At 40.2% G+C, this 19,465-nt stretch overlaps 1 protein-coding gene across 6 annotated transcripts in view; it reads right to left on the minus strand.

Moving 5' to 3' along the window:
- The window catches only part of Dlg2 (discs large MAGUK scaffold protein 2), an 857,262-nt gene that overhangs the window by 127,145 nt on the left and 710,652 nt on the right, over window positions 1-19,465 (minus strand). For all 6 annotated transcript variants that reach the window (XM_059271442.1, XM_059271434.1, XM_059271427.1 and 3 more), the window contains one exon: window positions 13,243-13,357. In XM_059271442.1, coding sequence (XP_059127425.1) covers window positions 13,243-13,357 — 115 coding nt within the window. The remainder of the gene's footprint in view (window positions 1-13,242; window positions 13,358-19,465) is intronic.

The raw sequence follows: 19,465 nt of genomic DNA on the forward strand, positions 1-19,465 counted from the left end.
TTTGAATGTTGGAGTCAGACAAAGTACAGAATCTTCCAGCTGCTCATCAGCCAATATCAGTCTGTTGATCGGGAGGAATTCCTTCTGGACCCTGGATCTATAGCGTCTGAGGGCTCAGTCTCAAGAATGATGGTCTTCCTGTAAGGGTTTTTACAAAAATCTGCATCTTGGCAGGGTTTCACCTCAAATGGCAAATCAGAAAGCGACATGCTTACTTTTTATAGCCTTCTAGTGTATTTTTGAAAGAATCCATGGGCCCTTTTTTTTTTTTTTTTTTTTAAATCAAACAGCTACTATCTTACTACTTTTGAACATTATATGAAACCAAGTAATTTCCTGCCATCATTTATCATTTGCTAATACAATGTCAAAAAAGGATGTCAGGGAGAATAAAAATTTTCCAGGAAAGAAAGATATGAAGATTCAGCTAGTGAAGTCTTATAAATACAAACGTAAGTTGGGAAGTGGTGGTGCATGCCTTTAATCCCAGGACTCAGGAGGCAGAGTTAGGTAAAACTCTGTGAGTTTGAGGCCAGTCTGGTCTGCAGAGCTAGTTCCAGGACAGCAAGGGTTACACAGAGAAACCTGGTCTCAAAAAATCGTGTGTGTGTGTGTGTGTGTGTGTGTGTGTGTGTGTGTGTGTGTGTGAAATCAAGGAAATTTCCTGATTTCAAATAACATTATTTTTTCTCTCTTTGCAACAAAACACCTCTTTTTCCTTAAAATGGTAGCAATGATAAAAAGAGTCCATTAAAGTATGCATTGCTATTGGCCTATTATTTCCAGGCCTCTTACTTGAAGGAGTTGCTGATCCCATGCCAGGTCCCTGAGGTGAACCCTAGTGTTGCTGGTCAGAGAAATCTGTACTGAAGACCATCCTGAGAAGCCAGGCCCCAAACCTGAACACCCAACAGGCACAAGTGACTCTCCAAGTCATAGAAACTTAGGGCTGAAGACAAAGGGGGTGGGGGGGGTGGGGAATGGAGAGGATGGAAAGACAGACTGATGTGTACTACAGTTATGAGATGAATGTGAGATAATGATGCCTATTAAAATCTGGAAGCTTTACCTCAGTGGAGGCTGCTGACTCAAAGGGCTGTGGAAAGCTCTGAGAGGGTGGGGATTTAGAGCCTTTCGAGGCCTAAGTGCTGGGAGATAGTATTTCTACAAATCACAAAACAGGCCTATGGAGGAGTCAGATAAAGCACTCTTTTTTTTTTTTAGTCTTTGAAAAGTTTCCAGTCTTAGGTTTTTGCCCTTGACACCTGCTGTATTACATGCTAAAGAGAACACACAATGCATGCTACACTGTTAGTGCTTCCACAGGTGTGTGACCTGCATTACATGGGGTCCTGTTCTTCCTATGCTTTTTCTGTGGGGCCTCAATAGTGACGAGGTAAGTACAGAAGTCTGGTTGCGTGTCTTTGCACACGCAAGGAACTATATGTAAATGGCATTTTAACTGTGCCCTTTAATTGTGAGATATATATCCTGACTTCAGGCACTGGTTGGCAAAGAGGGATCAGGAGGCTAGTCTCAGTTGGACTGAGAATATCAGAGAATGAGGAAATTAATCATGAGTTCATAAATTAGAATTCATGATGTGAAGTAACTGCATGAAGATCAACAGTCCATTCAACCTTTAATGATGCATGGGTAGTTATATTAAAACTTGTGTGCTACCTAACAAGATGGGGTTCAGTGGGAGTGAGAGAAAGATGAGAGAGGTTAATGGTGCTTGTAAATGAGCAACTGCATTATGTTTTCATGAAATTATCAAAGATTTATTAATAAATAAAAATGTTTAAAAACTCATGTACTAGGGACTGGACAGATGATTCAGTGGTTAAGAGCACTGGCTGCTCTACCAGTAGAACTGGGTTTGATTCCCAGCATTAATATGATGGCTTACAACTGTCTGTATCTCCAGTTCCAACAGATCCAATGCCCTTTTCTGGCCTTCCTGGGCACCAGGCATTCACACCCCATACAAATATGATGATGATGATGATGATGATGATAATGATGGTGATGATGGTGATTATGATAATGATGATGCTACTAACTCATGTACTAATATTTGGGCATGCTAACACACATCTGCAATCTGTAATCCTAGTACCCAGGAAGCTGAATTGAGAGGATTGAAAATTTGAGTTTAGCCTGGGCTACGTAGTGAGAACCTGTCTCAAGAAATAAAAAAGAAAAGGAAAAAAAAAGTCTCCAAACTCATGTGATATGATAATAAGCAAAACATAAGGCACACATTAGAAAAGGAAATGTATTGGTGGTGAATTCACAAACTTGAAGAGAGGGTCAATTCAGCCACGCACTTGACCTCTTGGAGAAAAGAACAGAGAAAGTGGTGTTCTGAACATCCCATTCTTCATCTGTGACAGTGTGGAAAATAACACCCATTTGCAGACATGCTGTATTAAATAAAAATAAACATGTGAAAGCTGTTCATTAGAGCCATATGGCATAGTAAATAGGGACACAAGACAGCATGTTTGGGTTCTAATCTTGGCTCAGGCTCTTGCAGGTAAAGCTGGCATCCGACCTCACTTTTTTCTTCTCTTCAGTAAGTGTAATCGCAGCACCTACTTCATGGCAGTTCTGTGAATAGTAAGTAAAACTATCCATCCAAAGTACTTTAGAACCTAACTGGTATATAGCAGGCAGTTGTCCTTAGCTGTATTTTATTATTATTGTATTTGTGAATATTCAGAACTGTTACTGTACTTACTGACTTGTAATAAATAGGGAAATAGACTTTATAACCAATTCTAAACACAGCTTTGCTGGTTAAGTGTGGTTTAAAAGGCTTAATCTTAGTTTGAGAAGGGGGGTTCATTCCTTTAATCAGTGGAACACAGATCTTTAAAAAAAAGATTTAGTTATTTATTATTATATGTGTGTGCCTGAGTGTATGTATGTGCACCTTGCCATACAGGTGCCTGTAGAGACCAGAAAAGGGAGTCCCCGGAACAGGCAGTTGTGAGCCATCCAATGTGGGTGCTGGAAACCAAATCCGGGTCTTCTGGAAGAGCAGCAAGTGTTCTTAAACTCAGTCAGTTCTCCTGCCCCAGGGAGCTTTTCAGTCAGGGATCACCTACAAGCTATGAGGGAATCAAGTACAATTTTAGGTGAAGTTAACTTGTTTGCTTTAAATGTGAAACACGTGAAAGAAAGACTCGGCAGTTTCCATGTGTCACACTGCAAAGATATAGGTTAAAATTAGTCTTCAAGGATGCCGGAGTCCAGCAGAAGAGGGTCAGAGGAGCCATAGACAGGAGAAAAGCAGAAAAGATATGGGATGGGCCATGAATGTGGTCAGAGTAGCACTGAGAAGCATATGTTGGATGACTGTCCTCTTTTTGTGTACGTGTGTACATATATAATTTGTATTATTATTTTTGTGTGTATGACTGGCTTACTTAAACGTACTTCTGTATACTGTGTGTGTGCCTGTGCCTGAGGAGGTCAGAAGAGGGTGTCAGATCTTTGGGGATTAGAGTTACAGATGATGGAAAGCCACTATGTAAGTGATAAGAGATTCCTAGTAAATGTGATTATTATGGGGTAAGAGCCAAGAAACAAAATCCAGATTGGTAGAGTGACTTGGAGTTTCTCAAGGGTAGGAAAAAAAATGCCTTGTTAATCTTTCTAACACCAGAGCCACAATGAGGTGGCTGGTTGATGGCTCCGAAAAGCTTTAGTAGGAGGAATAAAGGAATGTATAACTAACAGGCCACCCATCAATAACAATTGAGATCTTAAGTCTAGATATGCCACAGAGGGATGGAACGAAAGTGGGATAGCCATTGAAAGGGTCACCCATGAGACTTCTGTCCCTTTCCTATAGAAATCTAAATATTGAAACCCCTTTAAAATTAATGGCAAACTGTGATTCAGGGGAAGGTGAAGAAACCAAACAAAACCCAAAAAACCTAGATCCCTGCCCCAATGACTCCTCCTACTTTCTATTTCAGGCATAAAATTGGCTGCTGGAAGACAAAGCCTTTTGTTCCACAATTAAGGATGCAATTAAAAATGTAAATGGCTGCAAGGCTGAGCATAATACTAATGAGTCTCAAAGTCTAAATGAAGAATCAAAATCCATTCTCCATTAAAGGAAGTAAACTCCAAGTTCATACAGAAACAAGAGAGCCTTCTTAATTAACAAGTCCCATAGGGCTCCTGCCAAGACATGGTTCAAAGTAATCACATGGAGCCTGTGAGATAGGTAATAGGTCCCTATTACAAATGGGACAGTCAAGATTGCAGCTGAGGGCTATGGTTGGAGCTCAGTTTGGAAACTTGTCTAGCATATACAAGATGCCAGGTTTCATTCCTAGCACCACTTAAGCAAGGCATGATGGTAGACTCCTAAAATTCTAGCTCTAGAGATGGTAAGAAGTTGAAGGTGGCCCTCAATTATAGACTGAGCTCAAGGCCACCCTGGATTATTAGACTGCCTTTTAAGACAAAAGCAAAAAGGTTTGCAATTGACACATGACCAAAAGCAAATGGGGTTGGCTTATTATCCTGGATCACAGTCCACTGAGGGAAGCCAATGCTTCAGCAACTCAAGCTGAGTGAGACCCTGGAGGCAGGAGCTGATTGATGCAGAAGCCACGGAAGTGTGCTGCTTACTAGTTTGTTCAGCCTGCTTTCTTATAGAAGCAAGGAACAGCAGCTCAGGGATGTTCTCATCCACAGTGGGCTGGGCCCTCCCTTATCAATCACTAACCAAGAAAATGCCATATAGGCTTTCCTGCCTATAACCTGGGCTTATGGACATATTTTATCAACTTGAGTCCTCTCCTCTCAGGAAACTCTAGCCTGTGTCAAGGTGACATAAAACTAGCCAGCACAGTAAGCTACCAATTTTGCCGTAGAATGCTTTACTTGGGGAAGTTAATATATAACATAAAACAAGTAAGTTTTATTACTGTGAATGTTAGCAGTGCTCCAGCAGGGCCCACTTCAACTTCACTGCACTACAGCCTTAACAAGTGGGGTCTTCAATCAAAGATATAACTGGGTAAAGCAGTGGCTTGTATAGGTTGTTTATAAACCTCTTTGGCCTTCAAGTTGCCTTGAAAGTTTCTCTTTTGTAGAATGAGGGCAATAATTACACCTAAGGCACAGTACTATTGTGAAGTTTGAAGGTGGTCAACGGTGGGGCCCTAGCACATAAATTCCTGGGTCCTCCATTGATGTGCCCCAAGCTGCCATCTGCATTTTGCCATTATTTCCTCTTTCCTCTGGCCTCTCAACTCAATACTTTCTATTTCAGCCTGTTAAACGGTTCCAGGTACCTGGCATATCATAACACCTTTCCTAGACGTGTGTGTGTGTGTGTGTGTGTGTGTGTGTGTGTGTGTGTGTGTGTACATGCGAAAGTGACTAGCATTGAAAAAACTCTTCTACCTATATGATGATATAGTATTCCTGTCTCACCATAATTAATCATATAGGAATACTCTTTCCCTAAATAAAATTCCATCAAAGCAAAGTGTCCTGGGTGATTTTGTTTTTCTACACCTGCCACTGATGGAACTATCAGGCTTTGTCTCCTGGAATAGAAAGGCCAAATTTGCCAAGACTGACCTTATCACAGGTCTTGTTACTAACAAATGGTAGTCTGTGTATATATGTCTAATTCTATTATTAACAAGGCCCTATTTAAAATGGAGTCAGAGAATTTGAAGGACAAATGAAGCAGACTAAAAGCCTGGCAATGTCATATCTTTACTGAATTCCAGCACCATCGGGCAATGCTTGTGTCTTGAAGATACATATGGACATTAAGCACTTGTCCCCAGTTGGTAATTGACTGCCACCAGCTTGTTCAAATACTTTGGCTACATTTGCATAGGAAAGTTAGATATGGAGTTCATTAACAAATATTTATTAAGGAATCTTTTTATACCAAGCATTGTCATTAAAAGCTCAATAAAGCCAGGTGGTGGTGGTACATGCCTTTGATGCTAGCTAGCACTTAGGAGGCAGAAGCAGGTGGATTTCTAAGTTGGAGGCTACCCTGGTATATAGAGTGAGTTCCAGAATAGCCAGGGCCATACAGAGAATCCCTGTCTCAAAAAAACAAAACAAATAAACCACACCACAATAAAACGACAATAAGTGGGATTTGTAGGCTGCTATTGAATGATATGTCCATTTTGACACTCTCTCAACCCTTCCTCCAAATCTGTTAAAATAGGATTATAATTGTAAGGCATCTGACATATTAATTATCAGGAAATGGTCCTTACAATAAAGATCTACACAGTTCATAAACTACCAACAGATCTAGACTACGAAGGTTTGAGAGAAGAAGCCTGTGGCTCTCATTTACCTCTGCATCCTTAACATCTATTGCTAATTGGAACACTGTGGGCAAATGCAAACAATATGCTTAATGAATAAAAAAAAATCAAGACATGAATAACTCAACGTGTAATGATCAATATTGCCAACTTGACAGGATCCAAAGTCACCTAGAAGACAAGTCTCTGGGCAAGCCTGAGAAGGATCATCATTAGGTTAGCTTCTGGTCATGCTTGTAAGGGATTGTCTAGATTGAGTTAACTGAGTGTAAACAGCATCATTCCATAGGATAGAGTTCCAGACTTCATTGAAAAACAACAACAACAAACAAAAACAAAACAGAAGGCAAGATGAGTAGGAACACTCATTACTCTGTTTCCAGACTATGGATGTGGTGTGACCAGTTATGCTAAGTTCTTATAGCAGTAATGAGCCATACCTTAAAACTGTGAGTCAAAATAAACCCTTTCTCCTTGAAGTTACCTTTGTCAGGGTACTTTACCACAGCAATACGACAATTCCCTTATACAGAAGGTATGGAAACAATGGGACAGGGGACCACCTTCAGTCCATTGGTCAGATAATACACAGACCATAAGGCAAAATTTGCCTTATTAAAAAAAAGGACAAGAAAATTTCAAGACAAGGAAGAATAATTATAAAGGAAACAGTCTTTCAGGTTCAAATCAGAATTAAAGAGGGAGCTGGGAGACATTATGAGAGCAGAGGGGCAGTAGGAGAAATTGTGAGTGTGCCATTGATGATATTGGTGAGAACGTGGGCTGCCAGCGATACAGGCAGTGACTGTAATTTGTGGCTCCTGCTAAATTCTTTTCAGGCTTTTCCAGGTTGAGTCTCCCTGGGAAGTTGACAAAGCTGGGTATTCTGGAGCCATAGAGCCATGGCCTACTTTTCAGGCATTCTGGTGCAGAGGACAGAAAGGTGAAAAGGTCACCAGGAAGCCTCATCCTTCCTTCTCTGCTGGAAGAAAGTAATGGCACAAAGAGAGGGAGAGCTCACCCCACTGCTGAGAAAATAATGCCTGTTCACAACCAGTTCTACAGCATCTGTCCTGCTGGGACAGGTAGCCTTCGTAATAAATGAGGATTATCGATCAAGATTTATCAATGTCTTTCCATGTGCCACACATTGAAATACAGTCTTTTATTAAATCATCATAACCACTTCATCATATCCCATTCCTATTTTTTTCATAGATACAGAAACAAAGTCAAGGGAGATGGCTTTGACTTCTCTAGATCACAGCACTAGCGAGTGGAAGATCATATTACTAAAGTATCAGTGTCTGGCAGAATCCAACAACTGTGTCCCTAAATGCTACTCTACAGCACCTCACAAATAGGACCTAACGTCTGTGCCCATGTCTAGTCTGGCTCGGGAATCTGAAGGGAATCATTTGGCATAATTTCTTTATTTCTCTCTAAAAGGGGGTCATACCTGACTAGTGGGCTGCGATAATTTTATAGAATGAATGCAAAAACAAAGAATGGTATTTGATGAAAGGAAGCTTTATGACAGATATTTCCCTCTATTTCTACCTCTTCCTTCATGCAAGGATAACCTACTTCAAACTGGCTACACCACCAAGCATTTGGGATCCCTCAGACACTGCATTGTTAATGCAGTGAAAATGTGCTTTCCTGCTTGACTGGGTACCATGTTGTTGACCTGGAACTTTTGTGTGTATCTGGAAGCTATAAATCATGATCCACTGAGGAGTTATTAAATCAAGTCAGTCAGTTGTGACTATCACTCAACACAGAATAGAAAATAATGAAGGACACTATTTATAAACCAAAGAGTACTATTTAATGACAAAGTCCTTTTTTCTTTATGCATGTTTCTATTTACAGGGCCATGAGAAAGAATGAACGCCCTTCGTTCTTTGGGTCAAAATACTTACAAGTTTTTGAAATAGCAATGCAAACACTGTGCATTAGAAGTAGCCTAAATTCCAGAGGTTTCTCTGCCTATCTGCAGCCTTCAGATATCCCAGTACACTTAATAGCTTTCCCTCGCTCCCACTAGATGGTCAGTTTCCTACTGGCAAGAAACATGATTTTCTGCTGAGTCCTTCATGCCAGTTGCAGGTTTAGGAACAGAACACATACTCAAGAGATGCTTTTGTAACTACGTGAGTGGAGTGCAGCCCTCAGAGCATCCATTCTTAAACTTAAATTCATAACAAAGAGATTACTTGCTGGAAGTCTCACTATCCTTTATTAACAAATGAACATAGGCCAAAATTTTCTTTAAGATGACCTTTCCATCCTAAGCGATGGATGAAGGTATCTGCTTTTCTCTCCGACCTCCTGTTTTCTCCCGGTGATTGGGGTACTTTTATGCCTTTAATCAGAAGGCAAGCTTGTTCTTCAGACATCTGGGCCTCTATGGGAATTTAAAACCCTCTGTCTCTGACCTTAGTCCTCTAAGCAGCAGGAAAAGCCATGTTCTTTCTAAATCGGCTTTGTACTGGATGATGGGCAGGAGAGGAGAACATGTATGAGCAGTTGAATTCATACCCACTCCACCTAGGCACTTGCTTGTTTCTTTTGCCCATATGGAAATCCTTGATGGTGTGTAACAAATCCCACATTACAGCAGCTCTGGAGATTAAGTGCATCTACTTGAAAACTGATAAAGCACTTGTCCTACACTCTGAAATTACTGTATTCATATCGTTAATGCTTCAACTTACTTCCTTTTGTGATACTAGGGTTGGAACCCAGGCTCTCTTACAGGCTACATAAGAACTGTACTGTTGAACTACATCCCCAGCCAACTTTATTTGTTGTTAAGATTCTGCAACTATAGGTTTTCACAATGCAGGAAATATAAAAGACAAACGCATAGGAATCATTACTGTTCAACACGTACAGCATTACGAGTATAAACCAACTTCATTTGCACAATGTTCCCATATCACTTCCAGTACCTCACACACAAGATTAAAAGAAGTAAAATGATTCCAACTACCTGGAAAATAGAAAAAGTGGAGGCAGTTTAAAGCTCTGCTTGTCTTAGGCAGTGCTGGTTCCTTTCCCTCATTCAAGAGTTCAGGGACACAAAGGGCTACCACTTAGGAGGATCGTGTCTGCCAGAGGGATAAGGCCAGCAACAGATTCACAGGCTCATGAGAAGATGCATCAACTTCAACATGGCCAGAGCCAAAGCTAGTTCTCTCTCTCTCTCTCTCTCTCTCTCTCTCTCTCTCTCTCTCTCTCTCTCTCTCTCTCTCTCTCGGGGTGGGGGGAGAAATTTGAAGGCAGAGTACAAGTTCTGTGAACTAGGCAAATACTGAAATCATTTATCCTAGGTCAAATTTTTGTAAACTTTCTGATTAGGTTTTTGACTTCATGCAAATGTATGGATAATATCAGTGAAAGAAATACATATCTTGTATGACTCCAAAGTGGTGTGCTTGAGTTGTACTTCTTAGCTAACTAATTCACTCATCTAAGCATCCAGCCTAGTACTGGCAACCAAAGCTAAAATACATTCAACAGCTGGAACCCATGAATGAAGATTGAGGAAGGTGGAATAAAGGGGAGAGATGGAGGACTAGTGGAGAAGTTGATTGTCATAGCAGCTGGAGATCCCAGGCCAATGTGTGTTCTTCTCGGTCCTCACAGCAGATCTGGTGAGAGCTACGTTTCCTTCTAGAGTACATAGGGGTGAGCAAGATGAGAAAAATAATAATACTTCAAGACGATATTTCCAGATTAGTGAGACAGGCTCATCACCTTATATAGTTGAGAAACCCTGCTACTCATTTATTTTGAGAGAGTGAGTAGTTGATGTTCTAAAATAATCACAAATTTGGTACAGTTCCTGTTTGCACGCTCCAGATACGGCAAATGTCCCTAGGGACCATTTTTGGGGAGGACTGTTTGAGCTTTGCTAGTCCATTTCACATCCTTACATCCTTTGTTGGTCTATTTTACCACATTGTACAAGAACAAGGCCTGGGGCTCTTAGGAGTTTTTGTCCTAGGCTCTTGTTTGTGTGTGGCCTTTATTTCTTCTACCACTCTGTCTCAGAATCATGTAGATGCTGAGGTCAGCTCTCTAGGTACTGAATAATGGGGTTTGGGGAGACTAAATACCACATTTTATGGTGATATTTTATTTGTACTGAAATGTGATTTTATTTGTATGTTAATAAATAAAGTTGCCCGGGGGTCAGAGCTACTAGCAAGCCATAGGAAAGCTGGGCGGTGGTGGTGCACACCTTTAATCCCAGCACTTGGTAGGCAGAGCTAGGTAGATCTCTGTGTGTTCAAGGATACATCCAGCATTAGAGACACATGCCTTTAATCTCAATACCAACCATAGAAGACCTGGAGGTCTGTACAGACAGGCAGTGACAAGGCGGTCATGTGGTTGGGTTTACAACCAATGAGAAGGCAGAACAGAAAGTCTTTATAAAGACAGACACACAGGAAGTAGGTCTCTTTTGGAGAGGTAGGACCACCGTGAGAGGAAGGGTGAGGTTTTTAGCTCTTAGCTCTGACCTCTTCGCTTTCTTCTTTGCATTGGTTCTGTGTTTCTTATTTAATAAGACGATTGGTTACATCTACAACATTTCAATACTAGAGAGATTTTCTCTAGGGATTTTCATATGGAAAGCCAAGTGTGTTTGAGTCTCATTTAAAAGTTACCTCCTTTAAAACCTTTTTATTAGTTTAAGTTTCCAATTTTCTTGCATGTTATAATTTTTTTATCATTTCTCATCATGAAGAAGATTCTAATCAATAATACTTTCAAATACGTCTTTTGAGTTTGTATTATAATCCTTCATTTAATTTCCACAACTTAAAAACTTTTAACCTATATGTTTTCAATTTTTTCTACTGCAGTAATGATATTTTCATGTAGTTCATGACAACAATATTGATGATTTTTTCCTTGCACTTTGAGATTATAAAGCAATTTAGTTGACTGATTTGTCTGGGAACCGTTAGCCCAACTATTTTTTTTTTTTCTATTTGCTATCCCAAAGGATGACATTTCAAGATTTTTCAAAATAATTTTTATCAGGAAAACCAGTAATACAACACAAGTATGGAGAAGAAAATTAAGACACAAATTGGCCATGGTGGTGCATGCCGTTAATCCCGCACTTGGGAGGCAGAGGCAGGAGGATGTCTGTGAGTTTGCGGCCAGCCTGGGCTACAGAGTGAGTTCCAGAAAAAGGCTCCAAAGCTACACAGAGAAACCCTGTCTTGAAACCAACCCCCCTCCCCGCCAAAAAAAGGACACAAATTGGCTTAATTTATATCACATTTGCAATGTCACTATAAGATGTTCTCTAAGGTACTATCTTTAAGGTTCTATAAGGTACTCCACATTTCCTACCATGGACAACAAAGTACTTCAAAACAATCTAGAATACATTTGGCTAATTATGGAAGATTAACAGTCTGTTAGATATCTATCCATCCATCCATCCATCCATCCATCCATCCATCCATCCATCCATCCATCTATCGTGTGTTTTTAAACCTCAAGAGGCCTGAGGCATGGAAACTTCCCTAAATAAACTGGGATTCTCTGATGACCAGAGCACCCAACAAATAAGGCCTCTGAGAACCTGCCACCTTCTGAAATTGGCCTTCTATTTTCTCCCTGCATGTGTAACACACAGGAAAGTGAACTTTACAGCCATTTTGATTCAGACAAGTCTAACTCAAATGCATCATTTAGTAGATGTATCATGGGATTCTTGCTGGAAAAGAAAGTGAAATTTTGGTGAGGAAGATGTGGCCTTAGTTGTCAGTCAGCTCCTGGGCCAGAGCTGGTGGCGGACATCTGAAGAATGAAGGACTGATTCCTCCAAACAGGCATACATTCATTCTGACCACATTAGGGGTTACTTTCCCTCACAGCTGTTAGTATCTGTACTATTTATTAAAAGCCCTGCATTGACAAAATGGCTCAGTGGATAAAATAGCTTCCAGTCTAGCCGAGAGACCATAGTTAAATCCCCAGAAGCCACATGGTAGAAGGGCATGCACATACATACACACAAATAGATAGAATTTAGATGTAATCCAGGAGCTGGTACTAGTAAGTGGAGCATGCTATACTTGAGTGTCTATCTATCTCACTGAAGAGGTTTCCACAGGGATAAAATGCTGACAGGCATTTTGAATTCGCTCGTTCTGTAGCCAGGGTTGCAATGGAACATACAGTATCTCCAAGCTCGTCTTAAACATAACCTGGTCTCCTGAGATTACAGGTGTGAGTCACCGTGCCCAGCTAATTAATGGGTTTCAGTCAGGCAGGGAGCAATGAATTGCTATGATCCTGGAAACAACTTGAGATTCTACTGAAGAAAGTTTTTCCACCAAAACTTTCAGAAAAACAACCAATGTGCATTCCTTTTTGACAGAACAGCTGATTTCTAATGAAGGCACGAAGCTAACACACTCAATACCCAGAGGGTCAGGAAGTCATAAGGAATATTTTCTTCCAAGACTGACTGCAAGCAAATGTCCAGAGCTTCAATATATGCATTCAAACTTTGTCATAAATGAAACCTATGTTACACTTTAATACTTTTTAAATATTATTAAGAGATAACTTGAGAACTGAGTATGGTGATGTATACCTATGTTTCCAGCACAAAGAAAGTTCTAGTGTTTGTCAACTTGAGCTACACAGACAGACCCCCCCCCCCCCCGATTTTCAAGAGAAAAAATTTTAAGAGATAAAACTAGGGGAAAGTTTTAACCTGATAGTATTTCAGAAATTACTTCAAAATGGTTAAATGCAAGGCGTTTTGAGCAGACATGGGCTAATTGGAACACAGGCATGGCACTTGTGTCCCTAAGCTGATAGCACAAGACAAGTACACCTGAGTCAGGAACATTCCAATTCCTACCTGACATACAGGGAGCGTTTCTGATTGGTTCGAAGGGACCCGGACCCGGAGCTCATGCTGTGGTTCATCATCTGCTCTCGTAGGTCATGGATTTTGGCCTCAAATCGGGCGTAATCTGGGAATGGAGGGAAAGAATGGTAAGTTTGGTTCTGTACGTTCTGAAAATTAGACACACTGTATAGACAAAGCCCCTGTTCTCCGCTGTCATTTGTCTTCCAGGTACCAGGCAGGTGCTCACCTACAGAAAAGCATGTCTGTTTACCAGTGCTTTTTCTTCACAATTTCACAGGAGGAAAAGGAGAGATCAGTTACTTTCCAAAAATTACCCAGAAAACATAAAGCCATGACACCCTCAACTTCTGAGAAGTTTCAGGTTCCATACAATCCTTAACTTAGTATCCCCTATATCTCAAAACTATAGCACATCATCATAACTAGAATAAAATGGACACAATCTATATTAATCTTACCTAGATATTCTCAGTCTCATTTCTATGTGTGTGTGTGTGTGTGTGTGTGTGTGTGTGTGTGTGTGTGTAGGAGTGGGGGGCTGATTGACCTTCTATGTAGCCTCCTGAGTGCTGGAATTAAAGGTATGTGCCACCACTCCAGGCTTTCTTTAGCACATTTAAAAATAATTTGATTTTTAAATTAAATTATTTACAAATTTTTATGAAAACAAGGAAAACTAAATTAATGTAATAAAAGTTGATTTACCTAGAGACTGTTTTAAATTATTTTTTTTAAAATGGATTCATTTTTATTTGTGTGTGTGTGTGTGTGTGTGTGTGAGAGAGAGAGAGAGAGAGAGAGAGAGAGAGAGAGAGAGAGAGAGAGAGAGAGAGAGGATGTATAAGTATACACTTGGGTTTTCTGGCAATGCAACAAAATCTCTTAAGCACTGGGTCATCTCTCCAGTCTTGTATTTTTAAATTCTTTAAATTAAAAAGTTCCACAAAGCTGATTTTCATTTCAGATCATGCAACATGTATTGATAATTGCAGGATGGCCTTCCCTAAAAGATTTGGCAACAGCTAACATAATACTTACTCAGTTCAGAATGTGAAATATAAAAGTTTGTACTCTAAGGACTAAAAATGTCCATAATAGTAGGTTAGTAATTTCCGATGTTGAAATGCAGCCTGGAATTATCAAGATTTGGCAGACTTCCTGTTTAATAATTCAGCCTTAAATGGTTAAATAAGCCAAATATAGATTTAATCACATAGTTCATCTAAAATCTATTGACTTTACTCTGAAACACTGCATTTCATTCCAAGGGAAAACACTTATGAATATGGGTGTGATATTGTCTGCAGGTTTAAACCATCTTGAGCAAGCTGTATTTCCATGCTACCTAGAAGGGATAAACTAACATTTATAATGGACCACACGGCACCAAGTACATATAGGGCATTGAGGGCATCCCTTTCCCAGGTCATAAAATGAAGTCTACAGATATCATAAAAAATATTTTCAGCTATATAAACACAGAAGAGAAATGCAAAGGCCTTTGCTTTATTTCTCACAGATGTCCTTCCCCAAAGCTCATCAGGGGAAGGAGCTGTACGCTGAGAATGTTTGTGGGTATGTTTGTGAGCACATGCTAAAATGTTTTTCTTCTTTTTAAATAGTATAACATGGATGGCTAGCTACTTCCTACCAAACTTATAAATATGATTTTTCTTAATAACGTTCTATATTTATACTTGTTTATTTAACAAGACCCATGTATTTAGGCATTAGGCCTCTGAAGCTCTCCATGATAAATAAATGTCTTATTGTATGTGTGCACATTATGGAATAAGTCAGTAGAACATCATAAGTAGAAAGATGTGCTGGTCAATACTTGGTACAACAACCACATAGTTTCCACTAGCACTTTGTTTTTATCTTAAAACTATGTCTTATTACATAATTCAGGCTGCTGTGGAGTTCACTGTGTATATGTAACGCAATCTGCCTTGAACTTGTGTTCCTCCTGCCTCAGCCTTCTGAGTGCTAGGATTATAGGTACATGTTTCCGCATTGTAAAGAAAAAACTCACTGATCTGTTTTGGGACACAGAGTGGAAAATTCCAGCTTTCTCAGATCCATGTCATATGACTACTCTCTGAAGATGAAATACTCCATGCCTGGTCTTATCTCAGTCTCATGCAGACATAGGACTCTCTGCTGCACAACCATGAGGACTGGAAGATGACAGAGTGAAACTCTACCAAGTGTACTCCCCCATCATCTGGCCATTGATACCTGATGCTGTCTATCCAGTGAGCTATATATATTATTGCCTCTGTCTCACCATCTTGCAATTATTTGTGCAGTTGCCTGTTTCCATTAGGCTGAGCTCCTCAGGGAAGAGACGATGTCTCGTTGTAGGGATTCCCTAATTCATGATGCAGTCAGATAGTCCAGAGGGAGTTAATAAGAGGTGCATAACACCTTTTCTGAATGACTGATGAGTGAATGAGAAATGAGCTAAATCATTAGATAAATTTAGTTATCAAATAGCTGAAAGTCAAAAAAAATCTTCCAATTTCCAACATTATTTTGCAAGAAAAGGAAGGCAACACACATCTATCTCCTTTTCCAAAAGCAAATGCTCACATTTCGAATAATTTTTGTCAAAGTACTTCCAAACCATTTTGCTGTCTTTATTACTCTCTGGGCAATGTCTGCTCTCTTCAACTCAGTCATGCCAAGTGCTAGAAACAGTTCTGACCCTTAACCTACACACAATTAAGAATGCCAATGACTCTTTCCTAGGCTCTCATAAGGATTGTGCTGCTACAGCATGTATTATGACGGGACACTTGCCGTATTAATAAAGTTCATTCGCTTTGCTGTATGGCTCATTAGATAAGCCCAATACCTTCTGTCATGTTCTTACATTGTTTGCCCTCCTTCACGTAGTAATGTATAGTGTTTAAGTTCACCATGGCTCATAACTTATGCTGCCTTGGCCTTATCTAGCATCCATCCTGTTCTTGATTTAGCATTTTGACACTCAGCTCAATCTCAAATCTTGTATTCAAATGTACTTGTCTTTTACCTTTTGAAAGTGAAAACAGAGGTACACATAATTTAGTCAACTTGTGAACAGTAGGTTTACAGATACAAATGGGGTGAGGTCGGGGAAAGGTGCATGTTTACAACTTCATAACGATAAACCAAGCTTATGGTTAGAAATGCTTCAGAAATAAACATCTATGTAGACTGTGAGATGTCAATCTTTATGTCTTATCAAAGTATTGAAAATCCATTCAACCAGCTAAAACAAAAATAACTAATATACCTACTCCTTATCAACCCAGTTTCTTTCTGAAGTGTGTCCCTCCTGTCTCTGCTCACCCGCTTTGGGGTAACTTTTAGCCAAATTGCTAGCACTCTTTCTTGATTTCGAGCCTCATGAGAACATTCAACTGAGATTTTTTTTTTTGTTTGTTTTTGTTGTTTTTTTTTTTTTTTGGTTTTTCGAGACAGGGTTTCTCTGTGTAGCTTTGCACCTTTCCTGGATCTCACTTTGTAGACCAGGCTGGCCTCGAACTCACAGAGATCCGCCTGGCTCTGCCTCCCGAGTGCTGGGATTAAAGGCGTGCGCCACCACCGCCCGGCTCAACTGAGATTTTTAAAACTTGCTAATCTTTACACCACGTAGCTTGGAGCAAGACAGAACCTGAATGAACTTGTGACAAATCAAGGACATTAAGCATGACAATGCTAAGGTGGGGCACCACAGTAAGAGAGCAACACTTAATCCTGCACGGCCTTGCTTGCAAAAGGCAGCTGGTGAATGCTGAAATTCTAAACTATTTCATACTTCTTGGGCTTTCTATAACTATAGACAGAGTTTCTATATCTAGCAACAGAGTGTTGAAAACTAACTCCTAAGCAGAGTGTTCATAGTGGTGTCAAGAAATACTGGCTTCGGTGAACTCTTTGTCCTCTATGTATGAGAAAATCTTTGTGGTTTCCCCTCTATATTCAAAGATATCTAAACCAAACTGTACTTGGATGTACAGAGGGAGGAAGGGGATCAGATGGAGAGGGGGGCACAACAAAAAGCCATAAACAAAGAACAATGATAGCCATGAGTGGAAGTGCCATAATGGAACCCATTATTTTCTATGCCAACTTAAAGTATTAAATGAGCAAACCTATGGAGTTCGAAATGAAGTGGATAAACCAATAGCAGAGGCAGCAGCAATCAATGGTGCTCACCACGGCAGAAGAACAACTGTTCCTAGAGCAGATACAGAGGGGCTGTGAGGATTTCAGGTTCAAATCGAGCCTTTCCCAGCATGCTGCTGCAGTCAAATGAACCAGTATTGACTGAACCGAAGTAATGCACTGCCATTCACCAAACTCAGTCTTTATAGAAAATGTGTCCTATAGAAAATGTGCTTAGTGTATATGACATATTAAAAATTCACTAAGCATTCAAGAAATTAATGAATCTGATTGTTTCTAACTGTAATCACTCATCTGGGGATTTTTGTTTTCAATTTTGACATGATGGTTGATAATATCAGAAAGCTTAAGATTTGGAATATGTATACAACATCAACATCTTAGCCCTGACATGTACCAGCTAAATATCAATAGGAAAGTTACTAACCTTTCATGGCTCAATTTTTTTTTGTAAGAGAAATGGTAGTAAGGATGGTACCTATCTCAAGGTATATTGGGAACATCAGCAGAGAGCTCATGGATCAGATGATTGGGTTTTGGTAATGACTGTCATTCTTTGTTTTTATGTATAATTTACAACCTATTCTTGTTCATTGTTTGCAAACATCATAATCTGTTTGAGAATGGAAACTTGTATCCATTTCTAAAACCCTTTGATTTAGCATCTCTCTCTCCCTATTATGAAGTGTTATCTACTAGGCCAAACAGGAACAAGCCAAAAGTGGCCTTGGTTTGGGATGCTTGGTCCCTTCTTAATGAACATTATATGACCCACCGGATCCTCCTATAAATCTGTAGTTATTTGGAGCCCAGAATGATGACGTCCAATTCCAATACTGCTGCCAGTTTCTGTAGGATTAGTGGCCTCATCTGCCAGAATCATCTCAACACTGATGGGCACTCATGTGGAGTGTTAAGAAGATGTGAACACCACACAGTACACAATGAGAGGGGTCTCTGCCATGCTCCAATTTCCTTTACAATTTGTCCAGGGTGAACCACAAAACCCAGAGTTCAAAGGAGGCATAGCCTGCTTAATCTACCATCGTTCAATGCTGCCCAGATGCTTGCATCTCTGACTCAGATGCTATGCTTCGATTCTGAGAAAAGGAAACAACTTTGGAATGAACATCTCCCAAGTGAGCTGTGTGTGTGGAGCGGGGAGAACATCCTTCACAAGCCCGACTTCATGTAGCCCTCTTACGACTGTCAGTTACTAAAGGAAGCAGCGAGCAGATCAGAGTGGAAGTACAAGCGAGGAGGCCAGCTTTCAGGATTCATCAGGCCGTTTACTAATAACAACAAGGCCTGGGGAAATTACTAAGACTCAGCTTATTCACCTGTACATTTTGAGATTTACTTTTCAAACTGGTTTAGAGAATCAAATGGATGTGAAACAGCTTGAGTGTTTTTTTTTCCCCCGTGGTGGTCCTGTCAGGACAAATGTATGTGCAGTCCTTAGTGGTACTGAGCTCGACAGTAGCATCCTTTCCCTGTTTATTCTTTATGAGCATGGACACAGCTCAGAGAGCAACTGATAAAGCCATTGAGCTGTGTGCAGGGTTCTGCACATCCAAGCAACAGAGGCTGCTTTCCTGCTGAGTTATCCATTCCAGCACTACGCAGAATCTACTTTGAAGAGCACCCCTGTGATGTGCCTAAAGGGTTTGACATCGAGATCTATGAGAATCTCTTTGGTAGTAAGTAAGCTAAAGGATCCGAACTTTAATGCATGCCCCTCCTGGTGGGGCTAGGATAAATGTCAGTGGTGTGCAGTCGACTGGGGTCACGTTATTATTTTCTTAGACATGCCTGCCATTGTCACCAGGACCCAGGAATGATGCATGGGAAGGATGTATCACTAACAGTTTTTATCGTGTTTAAGCACAGTCCCTGATCACTGCTCCACAAGTGTGGCATTGTGAACAACTATAACTGCTCTCATTTGTGGTTGGGGGACATCTTTCTTTCATTAATTCCTCAATGTTTCTTCAGCATCAGCTACAGGCTGTGTAAACTGCTAGGGCACCAA

This window comes from Peromyscus eremicus, chromosome 1, assembly GCF_949786415.1.
Source record: "Peromyscus eremicus chromosome 1, PerEre_H2_v1, whole genome shotgun sequence".
NCBI lineage: Eukaryota > Metazoa > Chordata > Mammalia > Rodentia > Cricetidae > Peromyscus > Peromyscus eremicus.